Source organism: Trichomycterus rosablanca, chromosome 23 (genome assembly GCF_030014385.1).
Source record: "Trichomycterus rosablanca isolate fTriRos1 chromosome 23, fTriRos1.hap1, whole genome shotgun sequence".
NCBI lineage: Eukaryota > Metazoa > Chordata > Actinopteri > Siluriformes > Trichomycteridae > Trichomycterus > Trichomycterus rosablanca.
Window position 1 is genome coordinate 5,876,522 of NC_086010.1, and position 19,026 is coordinate 5,895,547.

Below are 19,026 nucleotides of genomic sequence, written 5' to 3' on the forward strand. Positions count from 1 at the left end.
ACAAATAACCACCAAAAAATTCACTGGATGAGATCCAGCCAGTCGGTGTGTCCTGATTTCTTGTAGATGGCAAAGAAAACAGCACTTCATGTCAGACTGTGATGTTTACTGTGTAATATCCACCAGTGAATTGGGAACCAGGGTTCAAATGAATAACACAAAGGGAATAACAGAACAGGTGAATGTTTTTTTTCAGCAGAAATCAAAAAAGGTAGACATAACATTGTTAAGGAAATTAGTAATACATCTATCACATCTGTGTTAGGTTCTTCTTAAGGTAAAAGCTTAATGAGAAGGATTTTAGGAGGGGTGACATGTAGCCAACATAAGCCACCTGGAGAACGCTTAATAAGAACACAGTCCCACTCCCTCCCGAGTGACCTGTCCTTGATTCTTGCAACTGAGTGGATTTGGCTGTTGTGAATATGACCTTAGAACGACTTTTCATTTTCTGAATTCCTCTAAAGCATAAGGTACATTGGAGGGCTAGGGGGCTTTGCCTTATACTGTACTTTATTTACAATACAGTGTGCTCAAAATAGTATCTTTATCATCTGTGAAGAAACAGTTTAGCACACTATTTAGTACATGCTGTGGTATTTGGGACATAGCAGCTTCCCTATGCTCTGTTTGCAGCCTGATGAAGCTAGTCATGACTGATCACACAGAATTTTATACCGAGAGAAATCAAGCTGCTAAGTAATGCACACTACATAAGCGCTCATCAAAGTCGCCGATCTAAAAAAAAACACAATTCTGTAAGGCAAGCAGTTTAAAATAAACCAAAATCAAAGTAAATGTTTTTAATACTTTGTGAAATACATGCCACCAAAACCAAGGCTATTCCAAGGGCAAAATGGGGTGGGTGCTCCTAGCAGTTTTAGTATTAAGTTCCCAATTGGCTGATGACTGTATTGTACTGTGTTTGCTGATTAAAAATAAATAGTTTTTCTATTTGTGATTTGGTCTGGTATGTTTCATGGTCTGGTGGTTGAGGATCTTTGTTCTTGAATAGTGTCACCCAAATACAAATCATATTCCAAGCTATCATATTAGCAGTCAGCTTCCAAGCTTAGCTTCAATAAAAACTTTCAGGATTGCTTGTAAAACTGGTTTCCAACACTGCACTAACCACACACACACACACAGACACACACACACACACTCACATTCGTTTGATAGGCTGTTAAAGCTGGAAATCCTTGTTAGCGAACCCGAATGAATGTGGTGTTGACAGAACTTTGGCACATTGAGTGTATGAGTGTGTAAAAATGAGATAGGGATGACTGTCAGGTAGCAAAACAAAGAAAGAAAAACTTGAAAGTCTCACAAACAGAGAGGCTGAGAGAGAAAAGATAAACATAATGCCAGAAGAAGAAAGGTAAAAAAAAGACGGATAGAAAAGTATAAGGGTGGATGGAGGTGTGAAGAAAATATAGCTAAATGTGTGAGAAATATTAAGAGCAGAGGAGACTAAGTATAGAAGAAAAAATATATGGAAAAAGGGTAAAATGATGGATATAGGGAGGGATGAAAGGATAAAGATCAAAGCAAAAAAAGACGAATGAGTCTCACCTGTGTATTTGCAACTCAAAGCCAATATGAGCTTCAGCATCTTCCAATCTCCTCACAGAGAATCTCAATCCAACAGAAACCTGAAAGAGAGAGAGAAGGTAAAAATAATAAAAATCATGATGACATCAAATGCTTAACTGACAAAATTAGGTGCCATAGTGGCATAGCAGGTATAACAGCCCCAGCGTCTTGGGTGCAAACCTAGCCTTTGGTCACTGTTTGTAAAAAGTTTTTTTTCCTTGTCATACATAGATTTCTTCCATCGTTAAAAAATACAAAGTTGCCCCAGGTATAGATTTGTTGGTAAGTTTATTTTATGTCAAGTCAAGTTAAGCCAAATTTATTTGTATAGCACTTCTTACAATAGACATTGTCTCAAAGCAGCTTTACAGAATCCAGAAATGACAGACCAAACAAGGAAAACAGTGGCAAGGAAAAACTCCCTTAAACTACAGGAAGAAACTTGGTGGGAACCAAACTCAGCATGGACACATGCTCCATGGGTGAACCTTTCATGAACTGGCACGCTGTGCAGGTATTGTTCCTCCATTCTGCACAGTGTTTCTGATTGGTGCTGGAGCCGTTGGAGCTATTGGACCCTGCTCGGGATAATTAGTTCCTGAAGAACACATGAAACAAACTCCCAGCAGTGGACAGGGAGAGCGTAAACAATAAGGATTTGAATAAATAGTAAATAAAAATAAATTAATAATTAAATAATAAAAAATTAATTATTAATTAGGTAAGGATAATACTAATGTGTGCCTTTGTGTGGTAGATTCTAATAATACTGAGTGTGTTATAGAGTGAATTTAATGATCATGTGGCAATAAATAGTTTCATTTAAGCTTGCCGATAAAAATAAATCATGGGTTGGGACGTGTACCTTCAGGATGATGTCACTAAATAGGTGATCTGACAGGAAAATCCTTTTTATTAGCGATGAAATGAGGCATGCCTTTATTTGTCTCATATATACCTCTACACATGTACAGTAGGGCAGACAGGGTTAAGGACCTTGCTCAAGGGCCCAACAGTGCCTGGATTTGAACCAACAATAGCCCAAAGCTCTGCCCACCAGGCTACCACCATCCCAGTAATAGTGACACCATGCAATGACTGCTATGATGATGCTGTAGTAACCCTAATGGCTGTTAGCCTGCTAATGTGTGTGATAATGTTTTCTAGATGAAATTGCTGTTGTAGTCCTTTAATACAGCATCACTTGCTTAAGAGGTTGTATGTTTTGACCATTCCAACTAAACCACAAAAACAGTTCCTAGCCATGCCATTTCACTTAGTCACACAGCGACATACACCCCCAGCTCCCTGTCAGCTTTTAACTCTACCCATATGGTGCACTTCATTAGCCTGACCATGATAATGGCTAATAAATGCCAGCACTTAGGCTAAAGGCTGTACGCTAACTCTAAAAGCCCCAAAACAGACCCCTACCCTACCCTACCCCCGATGAAAACCCTCAACTTTACAAAGCCAGATCACAACAGAAGGGTGAGAAAAGCAAGTGTTGTTAAACATTAAAGCTTCTTCCTGTGTTCATGCGTTCTTTATTAAAAAAGTCTGTGTGTTCATATCCAACATCTGAGGTACCACAATTCCACCAGAAAACAGACTTCATCAAAGTTTTTCTGAATTTACAAGAATCGGATCATATATTCTTGTGGTGTCTAATTATTCAAATGAGGCAATAACTTTCAATCAGGACAATTTTAGAGCGGAAAATCTCGTAAAATTATATAGCAATAAATTGTAAGCTTTCAACTTTGTGGCAACAGTTTGGGAAAGGCTGTTTCCTGTTGTAGAATAACTTGGCCCCTGTGTATAAAGTGTGGTCCATAAAGCCATGGTTTGATAAGTTTGGTGTGAAGGAATTTCAGTGGCCTACACAGAGCCCTGATCCCAATTCCCTTAAACACCATTGGGGGGAAGGACACTTGTTGCAAGTCAGACCTCTTCCACTATTAGTGCCTCACCTCAAAATAGCTATTGTAATTGTGATTTTGATTAAATTGGCATAAGCATTTGATGTTAAAATTTATCCCAAAGGTGTTCAGTGAGGCGGAGGAACTCCACTACAGGCCATTGGACCATGTCTTTTTGGACCTTGGATCTTGAAAGCCTATACAGTAATTTAGATCAATTTAATACACCTACTAGCAATGGATTTGGAAAATGGAACACCTAAATGTAACAGGTGTCCACATACTTTTGACCAAATATAAATTTAATTATTCCAAATCGCTCACATGTCCACTTGATCTTTGCTTGGTTTGGGGCTTAGTCTGCAGGCTTTTAAATAAATAATGATTATAAATGATTTCTCATAGAAGCAAAACCCATCCTTGTAACCCAGCTGCATATCATTACCACAAACATCTCCATCGGCAATCCCCTTTTCCAATCATTTTTGGCCAGGAACATCAACTATATGAAACCCTACCACTGTTATGAGAGATGAGCTTCAAATGTGTGGGAGATTTGAAACAATACACTCTGTTTTAGTCAAAATAATTTATGGATTAACTGTCGGACATTCATTTTAATGACAACAGTAAAAATATTATTTACAGCTGAGCGTAATGTGATTTATAACTTGATGAGATACTTAAATCACTGGCCGCCATACAAACAAGTCCTTACTCCAAACATTTGTGTTTGGGACAGCTGAACTATCTCTTAACATAGCTTTGGAGAAATGGGAAAGTTCTTTGCATTATTTCAAACATTTGTAAATGTTCAGTCTTCAGAATGTAGTAAATATACAAACTGACCAGCTAGTAATACAGAAAGCTAAAGCTGAGAAATTCAAAGGCTAATAAATGTCTATGAAGTCGTTAATGTCCAAACTATTAGTGCTCATCTATTTCTGCATTCACAGTTAATGTGTTTAAATATTTTTAGCAGCCATTAAGTCAAGTTTACATTCTAAACGTGAAGGACAAAGTATGTGGACACCCCCCAATTATTAAGTTTAGGTGTTTCAATCAAGAACAAAGTGAATACGATCTGAGAGGTTTGATGTCCAGCTGATGAGGCTTCTTTACAGAGCACTGACCTCAAACCCAATTTTCTTTGGAAAGAACTAGAGAGTCAGTTGTGATCAGGTCTTCTCATATAACCTCACAGAGGCTCTTTTTAATGAAATGGGTACAAATTCCCGCAGACCAGTTAATGGAATGGACTGTTCAATACGCTTATTGTAAGGTGTTCACATATTTTGACCATATTTTGTGCATTAAAACATGAAATTACAGCCGCATTGTTAAAATTCAATCAGTCAGGCAATACTATTATTTATACTTTAAAATATGGTGGTGGTACCATTATATTATGGTGATGCTTTTCAGCAGCAGGGTCAATCGGTTTGATCAGTATTTATGAAATAATGAATGCCGCACTGTACAGAGAGATTTTTAATAAAAGTCTGATATTATGTGCCAGCAATTTTGAATTGAAAAGAAAGTATGTCCTTTGACAAGACAATAGACTGAAATAAGCACTTTCACAGCAACACTGAAGAGGTTTAAATAAAAGAAAAGCCAATTACTGGACTAAAGAAAGTCATGATTTTTAAATGAGTTTAGTATGAGACATTTTAGATTAAAAGTGAATGATGATCAGTGAATAAAAGGGGGAGACAGGAATCAAGTCATCCTAACAGAGTTTGTAGTATGAACAGACAGAACAGAGTCCATATGTGTGTAGAGTAAAACAGGGATAAAGCTTTTCTCTTTGAACCGTGTGTCCTCTTGATGACGTGCAGAAGGGGACAAACAGCTAGTGTAAGTAAGGACACTTCTGGCTTTTGTTCATAGCACTAGAATGTAACAAAGTACATGTTTGTGTTCGTAATGTTTAATCTATTTTTAAGCTTTTTTTTAAGTTTGCTGTTAAAATTGAGACAATGTCGACTCAGTATAACAAAACACTTCTGTTATATGGCCAAAAGTTTTTTGATGCCTGACTATTAGCAAGTTCCAAACTTACGGGTATTTAATATTGAGTTAAAAGCCCAAACATGGCTCCATTTCTAATTTGCTAAAATGTGTGCTTCCAAATTTTTCAGCCAGTCTTCCTGGTAACATATGACCTTCTAAACAAGATTAGAATTCCCAATAATTTGCCCAACCTACCTCTTCTGATTATTTCTTCATTTATTTTTTGCTAGCATGACCTCTGTCACATGTGCAGTTGCCAGTGCTTCTTTTCACCAGCCAGTGATCTCAGTACTCTCACAGGGAGCTGTCTCGTATATGGAGAGTTACGCTATGTTGTTACCCTGATGTCCTTTTCCTCCCTCAGGCAGGAAAATATGCCTGTTAGATGCCCGGCCTGGTTGATAGCACGACTGAGATTCAAACCTAAGGGCTTGAGCTCTCAGTGGCTGTAGGTTGATAGATAGCTGGCCCACCCACACTCCCCACTATTCTGTGTTTAAACTTAACTCTTGCTAAAAAAAAAAAATGTGTGTGTGTAACCATGGTTCTGGTTCTAGGAATTGTCCTAGAGAGTTTATGTTTAAGGGCTCAAATTTATTAGGACACTCTTTTCATGACTCTTTGAATATCCTTTAGTCTTTAACAGAATCTAAAATGAGTGACATTTCTTGGGGATCTGAAAGATATAAGTGATTCAGTTAATAAAGAATCGATTCCTGTAGTGTATGGTTAGATCACAGCCTCCATGTGCTTTCCATGTGCTTGCCGCAGTGGCTTTGTGACATGCTGGAGGGTGATGGGAATGTGGGGAGTGGGGCAGGGAATATGTCACAGAGCATAACTGGTTCCATGTTAATTTGGCCCATGTGAGCTTAACCCTGCAGGCTCCGACAGCGAGGTCTAAATCCACCAGAAGGACGCCCACCAATCTGGAATAGGTTAACATGTCAATCCTGTCCCATTCAAAGTCCATCCCATCCATCCTCCCCCTCTCTTTTTTTTTGGCATATTTATGGCATATTTATTATTTATTCTAGTTTTCCTATCAAAACACCACCCCAGCAAAACAGTCTTTCAATTCAATCATGCTCAGTAAACACATTCGACCAAACCGCAAGTTTGACCAGTTCGACTAGTACCACAAGGCTAGACTTTCCTCCTCGATACAGTCTCTCTCCTGATCCAACCACAGAACAATCTTTCTCTCAGTGTTCATTCTCTCTCTCGTCTCTGCGATCAAACAGACGTCCCTGTCAAAACAAGGCTCGGTATTTTCAATCTCACATTAGTCTCAAACCACAGACTAACATCCTTCTCCTGGTTATGTTTCTATATCTTTTATTCTTATTTGAATTCTGATGTCCTTTTGTTTTTGTACTCATTTGTTTTTTTTACATCTAGCATCCATTTCACCTTGTCAGACATGCATGTAATGGCAATCATGGAATTGATAGAATACTTTGCCTTGTCAGAAATAACAAATTTCAAGCCCATTATAAAAAATAATAATAACATAATAATAATATCTATGGAATTTTACTCTCTTGTTGCAATTTTTCTATTATATATTTTTTTCTATTTTTGTAAGAATATGTAAGAATAAAGCAAAAGGAAAAAAACTAGATATATACACGTACTGATTTGTACCCAGTGTGGCGCTGGGCTCATCACACCCCTGACCAAAATAAAGCACTAACTTTGTCATTTTGTATGTACCCAGAACTACACAGACCCATTCGTACACCTCAAAAGCTCATTCCAGTTAAACAGAGATCCCCCCCCCCCCCCACACACACACACACTTTTAAACCTCATTAACCCCTCTCCTCCCTCTCTGTCTCCACAGTGGGCTTTGAACACAAGCGGCTCTTTCTCGTTCCACACTAAAGGCAAAAACACCAATCAATCATGTACTCATAATAGTAAGACCCCCGCCCGTCCCAGTCTCAGGCTAAAAGCACTCAGCTGATGCTGGGCTCCTGAAGCATGCACATGTTTGTGTTGGAGAGTGGATCATACAGGTGTGTACATTATGAGTATTAAGTGGGCTGAAGAGCACTAATAAACATTAAAACCATTTTCTCTGCCTGTTACAGAGAAAAGCACTTACCAGCACTTACGTGTCAAATTAGGAGAAAATTACCATTCAATTTGCTCTGAGTATACCCAGCATGCCTATCATACCACAGTGCAGAGAAAAGTAATATACAGTACTAAAATTGATGTTCATTCATACTGTTTAACTCTTTTAAATTAGTTTGGGTTATTATTCTTTACAGTATGGTTTAAATTAATTTTATAAGCTTAAAAAAAGTGTGCAATTAGTTTCAACTGACTGAATCCGTATTTTATACCAAGCTGGAGAATTATGCGTAGTTAAAAAACAACTGCACAAGTCACATGTTCAAATAACAATGAGAATTTCCAAAATTAAATTTTGTATGTTCCAATTAATATTAGCAATATTATTAGTATGTATTCATTCATTCATTGTTTAATTACCTCTTTATCATACTAAAGGTTGCTGTGGGTCTGATTTACTGGGCGAAAGGCATGCTACACCCTAAACAGGTCACCAATCCATCACTGGTCACCAATTCATCATTCAGGGCAATTTTTAGTAGCTCCAGTTGGCGTGACTGCAAGCCTTTGGACTTGCAGGAGGAAACTGGAGCATCCAGAGGAAACCAGGGAGAACATGCAAACTCCGGGGGATATAAATATCAGGTGCTTCTTGCTGTGAGGTGACAACACTACCAACTGTGCCGCCCCATGTCTTGAAATCCATAGCAATGTACAGTTTGCTAGCCCAGCTGCTTCTTGGATTCTTAAATCTCAGGTTTAAATGGTATTTTTATTCTGGAGATGGATGGACAGGTATATTTTTAATACCTGTTTAGTGTATTAAATCTCAAAAGGATGGATGTAGACTGAACAGTGTGTTTATCTTGCTGAATGTCATACATTAAAATAATGGATTTATAGGATATTAAAGTTGGCTACACTTTAAATATCTAAAGTAATATTTAATACATGTGCAGTTTTAGTTGTTTAGTGCAGTTTAGTTGTACTACTTTATTTGTAAAATCATATATTATAGTGAAACTATAATAATATTCTCTGTATGTGAAACATTTATGCTGTGAAAGTGATTCCAGCTCCGATTTCACTTAAGGTCAGCGGGATAGAATCTGAGTGCTTGTGAGCTGAGATCTTTTTATCTCGTAAAGGAGGTATAGTAAATGTGTATGGAAGCTCAGCAGGATAAATCATGAATGAAGTGTTCTGCAAGTCAGAGGAGTAAAACCTACCCTGAGGGCTCAAGGGAAATAGAAAACTGATGGGTAAGTTGTGGAGGTGTGTGTGTTTGTTTGTGTGTGTGTGTATGTGTGGGGGGTGACGAAGGGAATAATGGAGGGAAGAATGGCGAGATAATGCAGCTTTGCTGATTTTCTGTAAGATTTAGGCATGACACCTGAGCAAACAGGGTGACTAATCACGAAAGACTTACTGGAAGTACTGTTATTACACACACACACACACACATATGGATATAAACCGGGGGGGGTTACATACGTACACACACACACACATACACACACCCATTCACCTATTGGGCAGTTCAGTGTCTCCAATTAACCTGACTGCATGTTTTTGGACTGTGGAAGGAAACCGGACCTCCCAGAGGAAACCCGCGCGGACACGGGTAGAACATGCAAACTCCACACAGAAAGGACCCGGACCGCTCTACCTGGGGATCGAACCCGGGAACTTCTTGCTGTTAATTGATTTATTATCAATTAATAAAATAAGTAAATAAATAAAATAATTGAATAAATAAAAACAGGTATATTCATAATGCCACTAGCCAGCTTGGCTTTGAAGAAATCAGTGACCGGTGCACCTCTACTCAATTCAAACTGTGGATGGTACAAATGACTAAATACAAGATGATAAAAATCTTTAATAAATGATTCAGCGAACATAAAATCCCTTAATCTGATTTGCACATCTTGTGCTGGGAGTTTCAGTACAGTTCAGGTTCAGGATCAGGGCCAGTCCTCTGTCTTCATTTGTGGACGAGGTTAATAATTTATATTCATAATGGGAACATAAAAAACCTAGATACTAAAAAAGCAATAGATAAATGTTTCCTGTAAGTTCTAGTCATTTATTTCTCCTTCTTTCCCTTTCTGATCGGTTCCATTTCCTCAGTGCTTTTATCTCCTGAATGTTTTAACCCAGTCAGCACAGCTTTACTGCCTGTTTCCTGTTTGATTTAATAATTTAGCAAAATTGCCCAGTGGGACTGAAGTCTTATTTCTAGTGTTGCACTCCTACTGAGGCGTACACACTTAATTCTTCAATGCATAACTTCCGTCACATTGAACCATAACCTCATTTCCTGCCCCTGCACTATCCATAAATTTTTTAATTTGGGAAACTTCATATTAATGCCTGTAATTCTAGATTGGGATGTCATACAAGCTCAAAGTGTCCCGTAGTTTATATATGGACCAACCTAATGTGAATGCAGTACTGACTAATTTATTTGAATGGCTGTAAATTTGGTTTTAGGAAGAAAATCACTAGAGGCAAGAGGATGTTTTCGCATATGATATGTCAAAGGGACTCCAGTCAAAGGTTGCTAGAGTTGTTATAATTGCTACTGTAAACTTTAAAAACCTATAACAGTTTTCAACATTCCATTGTGAGAAACTCATAGCAAGACTGTGGCTGAAAGTCATTACCAGGACTTCATGCTTAATGGCTGGCAAATAATTCCAAACGAGGCAGAAATTACTGCAATTAGTGACTACAGAGCCACATTGTCCAGTCAGAGACAAAGCCTGTACACAAAACAACCCAATTACAGTAGGCTAAGCACATCTGTCACTGAACTGTACATAACTGGAAAATGTCAAACTGTCAGATCTTACAGAGTTTCGCCTCAACTGTACCAGTGCAAGTCAAGTTAAGAGTTTCATACAGACAACATGTCATCTACATCAATATATTTACATTTTCAACATTTAGCAGATGCTTTTATCCAAAGCGAGTTACTCTGAGAGTTATGGGCCTTGCTTAAGAGCCCAACGGTGGCAACCTAGCAGTGGTGGGGCTTAAACCAGCAACCTTTCAATTACCAGTCCAGTACCTTAACCACTAGGCTACAACTGACCTGCACATTTATAAAGCAGGTCTGGATAACTGGGTGATGATCTCTGGATGCCTTTCAGGATGATTTTTCTCTGGTCGCCAAACCTTGTCAGATCTTAATAATCAAAAACCTAATAAAGTCATTTACATAATAGAACTAACAATCGGGATTATTCGGAAAAGTGACATGACCTCAATAAATTTGGAATCCTAACTTGACTGTACTGTTATATTCATTACCATACAGAAAGGCATACAAAGGGATTTAAAAATAAATACATCATTTATATTTGTCTTTGGATCTTACAGTGTAATTGGTATAATTGAAATACCCAACAAGAGTGACTGATACAAATTACCAGACAGAATGAGTAAAAAATTTTTTCTTACATTAGCTCCAGCCACCATTGGGTTTCCCAGATCACAGACAACCAACTGGGTTTCGTTTTCGGTCCTGTGCTCACAATTCACAAACTGAAGGTCCTGAAAAAAAAGAGCCAACATTAACTATTAAACAAAAGCATTTTTCTCATAGGACGTTCACACTAGTTTGGGGAACTTGTTTTTGGAATTCAGGTCATTGACCACGCAGCTATGACAGCATCCGCTCTTCTAGGAAGGCTTCTCAAAGATTTGAAAAAGCATCTGTACCAGTTGAACAACTGGTAAAATTGTACACAAACTTTTTGGCCATGAGTGGTATTTCAGCTGCTCTATGCACCTCTGGCCATAGGTGGCATTACCAGGATGTAAATCTTCTAGAAATTCCACTGCGCCAACCTTTTATTTTCCACAATTTTTCTTCATTTCCGATGTAATCACTCTTGGAATAAGAAAATAAACCTAAATGTTTGATCGGCATTCTGATCAAACTGATGTTTGGCATGACATTGCAACATTCTGCACAGTGACTGAACACAACATTAGGAACAAAATAAACTGCTCTATTTTAAGCCACAGATAAGGACCATGTGGCGTCAGGCTGAAAAATGTGGGAGAAAAAAAGGAAACGCGTGTGATGAATTTACCAATAGCAATAACACCATATATCACTGAAGCCTTCCTTCCTATCGTCTCTTTCCCACTCGTCCCACCATCTCTCCCTATACATCTTGATTGCTGGTAACTGTTTCCTCTTGCCCAAATAGAAATGTTCCCAGGAGAACCGAGCCTGATGCTGCCATGTTGATCACATTAGGAGCCACTCTCTGTCAAACATGTGCTGCAATTACCAGATAGCGAACATGCCTGGTAAACTTATACACAATAAACCAAAAGGGAAATATTTTCATCTAAACAGTGGAGCTTGTTAATTCTGGCTTTATTAAAAATGACTTTTATATACAGATCCAAGAAAACTTTGTGAACCCTTTGAAATAATCTGGAATTCTGCATTAATTATTTATAAAATGTGCCCTAATCTAGAATCTAGGCATTCTAGTGTAATAACAGACATCTGCTTCAATACATTTACATTTTCAGCATTTAGCAGATGCTTTTATCCAAAGAGACTTATAGTACTGTAAGCAACTGAAGGTTAAGGACCTTGCTCAAGGGCCCAACAGTGAAAACCTGGCAGTGGTGGGGCTTGAACCAGCAACCCTTTAATGACTAGTCCAGTACCTTAACCACTAGGCTACAACTGCCGTACTGCCATATTCCTTTGCCAAAATACTCTTGAGCATTTGCTATGTAGAATGTACTTAACTAATTATTTATTTTACTAATAACATGCACTGTGACTACTGCTTGGTTTTATAATATTAATCTCCTGAATTAGTGAAACGGGTTAGCGGATGGGCAAGCAGATGGTGGTTGTAGCTGTTTAGGTTAACACAATGGGCCCTTAGAGAGAGAGAGAGAGAGCCTGAAGTTTCTTTTTAAAAAAATCATCCATTGTATAGAGTTTACCCCCCACCCCAGACCATAAAAGCTTACACTCTTCCACAAGATTTTGGAGGATGTCTGTGGTAATTTGTGTCCATTTAGTTAAAAAAAAAATCATTAGTTAGGTTAGGTACTTATTTTAGACAAGAAGGTCTGACTTGTAATCGACATCCTATTTCATCCCAAAAGTTGAAAGGTATAGCTGAAACATCCAAGCTCAATTTTAAGGGGGTGTCTACAAACTGTATAAAGAATGTCCAGGTGTTATTTGTTCATATTTTAATATATGATAGAAATCTAAATAAGCCCAGGGGGGTTACAAACATTTTTCTGTGGCTGCATAAACCTTTGTTCCTCCAATCACATGTTATTCATCGCTCAAGTTCGGAGCTGTACATTGCACCATGACGCACTGCACGCTTACGGGCTGATGGAGAACGTTAGCCGTAATTAAATAAACATTCACCACATTCCAGCATCATTACTGTATTCAAGTCCACATGGTGACCATGTTTATGTTTGGCAGAAATGGATGGCAGACTGTAACGTTCAAAACGTCTAGAACAAAAAAGATGACATTTCTTAAGCCGTGACCTTTCTAAAAACACAACACTGTTAATCTAAATCTGTGCTGTTGTACAAAACAGGCATGTTAAAGGACATGATAACTAATGCTAACGAAATTCCTTAAATAAAACATGCACAGTGAAGATTCATTTCAGCAACCAGAATTAAACTAGTGCTGCATGAATCAGACAGGACTTTAAACAATGAGCCTCAGTATTATTTCTGGATTTACTTTTAATCTAGTCGCACATCACAATGAATGAATGAATAAAAGAATGGATGGATTTATTCATTCATTTATTCCCTTATTTATTCGTTCCTTCATTTATTAATTTATTTATTCATTAATTTTATTCTTGTATGTTTTACCTCTGCAGTAGCCTAGTCAGGGTTTGGATGGGTCAGATTCATTGGGCGAAAGGCAGTATACACCCCGGACAGGTCCATCACAGGCCACACACACTCACATGCAGGATGTACCTGACATTACAAATGCTCCTCTGACCAAATGGACACAAATATCTATAGAGAAACTTCAAAATCCAGTGGCCCATGGCTTTGGAAAAAAATGCCCAACAAGGTGTCCACATGGGTCAAATATTGTCAAATATTGTCACATTTCCATAAGTAAAGCACATAAACTGCTTGTCATACATCATAAGTTAAGCTTAATTTTTCCACTCTGCAATGCATTCTGACACACTGCACACTTGTGGTTTGAATATAAATGTTGGTTGTAATTAAATCAACGTTCACAGCATTCTAGCATCGTTGTATCCACAGACCCAAGACGATGACGTCTCTGTAGGTTTTTGGCAGAACAATGTAGAACATTCAGAGTAAACACAACAAAGATGACATTTCATGAGCCCCGACCTCCACATAAACACAACAGTGAAAACGTAAATGTTCAATTATTTCTCAAGCATCAATGAAATACTGACGGATGACTAACAGGAACTGTGAATGGAATTCCACAAACAGAAACTCACACTTAGACAGAGGAATTGGCCAAAATACACCGTATAGCGTGATTGTTACGTTTACCAGAAAGACAAAATTGTAAAATGATTTATACCTTTAAAGGAGCCAAATTCAAAGATCACCTGTTTCTAAAATCAGAACTTTTAAAATCTGATTGTATCTCCTGTTCAAATTATTTTTATGAGCTGAAATAGAAGTGCATTGTGGGTAACGTAGTTTACCTCTCGTCTGCGCTCCACACCATTGTAGTCTGCTTCTGGCGGTACGCGTACCACAAGCTCGGCCTCGTACGCACCTTCACCCTGATTGGTTGCCTTGATGGTAAGCATCAGAGGGTTGTCATCCCCAATCAGCAGCTCTCTTCTGTCCCTACATGTGGCACATGGAAATAGATAAATGGATCAAAACCAGGTCGTTTTAAGTAAAATACTTCAAATATAAACAATGTTGTGTAATACAGAAGCGCCGACACTTTATAAGTCGATCCGTTTGCAATTCGTCCAATCACGCTTTACACACATGCAGAACATAAAGCAAAGTCTACATACGCAGCAATATGGTTTAACAGTTCAGTTTAACACACACATGCAAAATGGACTCACATCTTAGCAGAGAGTTTGAGATCTGGAATACACATGTTGTCGTCTCCACAGTCCAACAGGATGTGAGCCTGAAGGATCAGAAAACACACAAAAAGCCATTCTTCACTTTGTTCTTGTTGAACACGGACACGTTTATCCTGTCTTTCTTTTTTTCAAGTAGCAGTTTGTGTTTACTCCCTATATGAAGTCATGCTTAGGTGCACACACACACCTGTTGGTCGTGAAACGTTTGGCTGTAGTGATCGAGTATGGGTCGCAGCTGCAGGCCGGGTAGAGGAGAAATCTGATCCAGACTGTAGTTCAGAGACACACTGATTGGACTCAGCTTATCCCTAAATTCCCCTTCATCCTAAAAACATTTAAGTAAAAACAGAACAAACAAATATTTAGTCATTCATGTATTATGACCTAGAATTGCAAGAAAAAGTTTGTGCACCCTTTGGATTCTTAATTCTTATATCAGTTGCTCTTAAGATGACGTATGATCTTTAGACATACCTAATCTGCCTAAACTAATCACACAGTCATGTACAGTCCATGCTGGGAACATATGTGAACCTTTGTATTCAATAGCTAGTCAACAACCTTAAGTACAAGAGGAATTTTACATTTGTTGCAAAAACAGGCTGTTTGTGTCATGCCACAGCATCTTGATTGGGTCCAGATTCTAACACAGATATTCCATAACACAAAGTATTTTCTTCTTTTACAACAAGTTTATTGATTCTCTCATGTGTTTGGGATTGTTGTCTTGTTACATTTTCAGATTTTTATTAGGCTTTTCACAGACCCTTGTGGTAAGGTTGGAATTTGTAATGTGTGAACAGCTTGAACACATTGACACGACCTGTTTTTTGTCACGTCACATGTTGTGACAAGTGTTTGTCGTGGTGGTGTAGAGATGTCGGAAATGTTTTCCTGTCACACATTGGTACCCAAAATATCAATCAACCTTTTTTTTGTTGCTGAGCATTTATCCATTGACTAAGCATTAGGCATCTCTGGTTTCATGGACATGATCTGAATCCAGTAGAACACATTTGGGAAGTGGTAGAACAGGAGACTCTTATACTGGATGTGAACTGACAACAGGACTAAAATATCAAGAGAATGCTTTTCATCACCTTGTAAAATTCATGCCACTATGAATTTAGGCTTTTCCGAGAGCATGTGGGAGTCCTAACCGGTACTGGTATAGTATTTGTAATAAAGTGGCCAGTAAGTGTGTGGACTGATGCACCACCGCTTTCACATCTTTATCACATAAAAATGTTCTTCCCCTTAAAGCTTCTCTAAGCGTGGCACTAAATCCCGACTATAAGCGTCTCTCAGACACGATCAATTACTACTCCTCCCACCCTCACTGTTTCCAGCGAAAATATAAGTGTGGAAACTTTTTGAAGATCCCTCATATTATGAATGTTCTATCATTTGTGCAAATATACAGTAAGTGCACTTAAATCTTGATGATCTTTTGATTCACTGATTGATTGAAGTATGTTTGCAGTGCATTGCCTCAGCATGTACAGCATTCAGAGATCTCAAATGTATCCAAATCTTCCCCCTTGCATAGCTTTTTTTTACCCTACCACTCTTCCCTGCCTCTAATCTATTATACTCTTGTACCTCTCTTCCTCTGACAACACTCCATGTGTGTGGAATGAGAAACAAAACTCATGATAAAATGGTTTCATAAATACTTCCATGCTGCAGAGCCAAGCACAACAAATTGGAGTGGGTTATATCAGATTAACAGAAGGCAGGGTTCTGAGATTACCCATTAGTCATTTCCTCTGCACACACCCTCCACAGCATCAACTGGCAGATCAGAGCAGATTGAAGGACTATGATTTCATTTTGGTTTAGTTAAAAATGCCGAGTCCAAAGACAGCATCAGTGGATAATAGCATTTAATTCCACTTATATTCCACTTAACCTATGAACAGAATGGGTATCCAGTTGTCTCATGGATCAAGTCTAGATTGGTCTTGTGTCTTGGCCTATAAAACTTTTTTCCCATGGCTTTGGTCGTAGAAATGATACAATAAAAACAAGTGGTTAAATTCTTGCTTTGTGTTTGCAACTTCTACAAATTCAAATACAAACCACTGTGCTGAGTTTCACATGGAAGGAGCCATGTGCCAGTGGATCTGTGTTTTTCAAAATCATCCAAATAATATTCTTATTATTACTAATATAAAGTTTCTACACATATATTGTATATACAGCTGTGACCATGAGCTCCTTGGATATCCTGCTCCAGAACCATGGGCATTAGTATGAAGTTGCCCTTTCAGCCCCCTGCCCTCAGAGCTACAACAGAATTTACTTTTCTGCAAAGACTTTTTACCTGATCTTATAGTTTGATTAGGAAATGGGATATATATTTGCTCACCCGCAGGTAAACAGTGTGGTTGATACATTTTTGGCGATCTCGTTGGCTCAGGATCAGCTGCTGTGAGCGGTGGTGTTGATTTATATCAAGAAACAGAATTCGCTTCACTGCACCTCGCCGCTTCAGCCGATCCAGCTGCATCTCCATGTTCAGAGCTTTAGGTGATGTAAAGAAGATAGATATCTTAATAATACAGATTATTCTTCTGTTATTTGATTAAGAAGGTAAATGCACTCAGTTTATTTGATTTTTGTGACACCAAGGAGGAATAAAGGCAGAAAAAAGAAAGAAAGGAAGAATAAAAAGTGGGTGTATTAAAACGCTATTAACAGTTGTTTATTCATGGTTTTCAAATTTGGTACCAAATCAATTATGACCCATAGACCTCTCAGGTTTCTAGACTCCCCCCCCCCCCCCCCCCCACACACACACACACACAAATACACACACACACACAGGTGCATCTGCCAAATCAAAAACACCCACACAAAAAAGCCTTTGCACAGTTTAAGAGACCTTTAAAAAACCTAAAGCTTTTATTGTTGTGGCACCTCTGGATCACTTACACACTCACAAACACACACAGACACACTATAATACCTAATTACTTAATAATGCCATAAAAAGTAATTCCAAACAGGATCGTCTGCAAATTTTAATTAAGAGACTCCAGTGCTGCCCAGTAATGTCTGTGATTCAGAATCAGTAAATCACTGTTAGGCAGAGAGAGACACAGCTGAGAAACGATTATATCTAAACCAGAGAAACTTGGTAAACTGCCCTGAAATGTGTAGACCCCAGTTACACTTACCTCAGAATACATAGCATGTGCCAAAAAATGCTCAAGATATGAATATTTATTTGCACTCATAACACTGAAAGACCAATATTTTTCTTTATTTTATGAAATAAAAGACAGCTGACAGACTTACCAACACTTTCTGGGATTCCAGTACCTGAGACTTTGGCACAGATATCAACTCGGAGGCTACAAGAAAAATAGAAACAGAATTAGATATCTATTTCATGTAAGCAATTTAAGAAAAAAAAAACTTGCAAAATTGTTTGATGCATGATGTTTACACCACTGTATTTTTTCCATTCTCTCATTTTCAAACCATCCAAGCCAAACCAGACCATAATATAATACTTATCAGCACAGAATTTTACCCTAAATTGTCTAAATATACGTTATTCAAATGTGTTACATAATAATTACATAAATAAAATATACTAAATGGCTAAAAGTATGTGGACATCTGACAAAGAGCTTTTATGGACATCTATATAGAATATATAGAATAGAATACCTTCATTTGTCAAATATACATATACAGATTAACAGCACAACAAAATTTTTTGTCCCTGGAGCCGACAGGATTAAGGGCCATGCTCAAGGGCCCAACAGTGCCTGCATGGCAGAGGTGGGATTTGAACTCTCAACCTTTCAGTTCAGGCTACCACTGTCCCTACATCTCATTTCAAAGCCATGAGCGAGTTGGTCCTTGATTTAAAGGTGTAACAGCCTCAATTCTTCTTGGAAGGAGTTTTACAAGATTTTGAAGTGTGTCTAAAGTAAATTACAGAAAAAAATAGTATGATGTAAAATGAGCTCTTTTAGTATGTATGTAATGAACAGGAATGCATTTGGGATTTGGCTTAACTGTGTCAAAACATAGATTTGATTTTAATAAAATACTTTCCTACTTTATTTTTACACAAGCTGTTGTTTTAGGTAGAAGTGTTTTACCTTAAAAAACATTTTGGCTACTTGATTGGCTACACTAATGTAACATAATAATAGTTATAATACACTAATGTAGCATTAAAAGTATAAATAATCATGACTCAACATGTAAACAGATACAAAGATTTGTGGCAACTGCATAACTGTGCT

The 19,026-nt window shown here is 38.0% G+C and overlaps 1 protein-coding gene across 1 annotated transcript in view; it reads right to left on the minus strand.

Moving 5' to 3' along the window:
- itga8 (integrin, alpha 8) overlaps nt 1–19,026 on the minus strand; it is a 79,658-nt gene that overhangs the window by 10,252 nt on the left and 50,380 nt on the right. Inside the window, exons 16-22 of the mRNA XM_062985242.1 lie at nt 18,062–18,117; nt 17,130–17,284; nt 14,946–15,083; nt 14,735–14,802; nt 14,354–14,501; nt 11,085–11,177; nt 1,576–1,655 (exon numbers count right to left, since the gene is read on the minus strand). Of these exons, the coding sequence (XP_062841312.1) occupies nt 1,576–1,655; nt 11,085–11,177; nt 14,354–14,501; nt 14,735–14,802; nt 14,946–15,083; nt 17,130–17,284; nt 18,062–18,117 (738 nt within the window). The remainder of the gene's footprint in view (nt 1–1,575; nt 1,656–11,084; nt 11,178–14,353; nt 14,502–14,734; nt 14,803–14,945; nt 15,084–17,129; nt 17,285–18,061; nt 18,118–19,026) is intronic.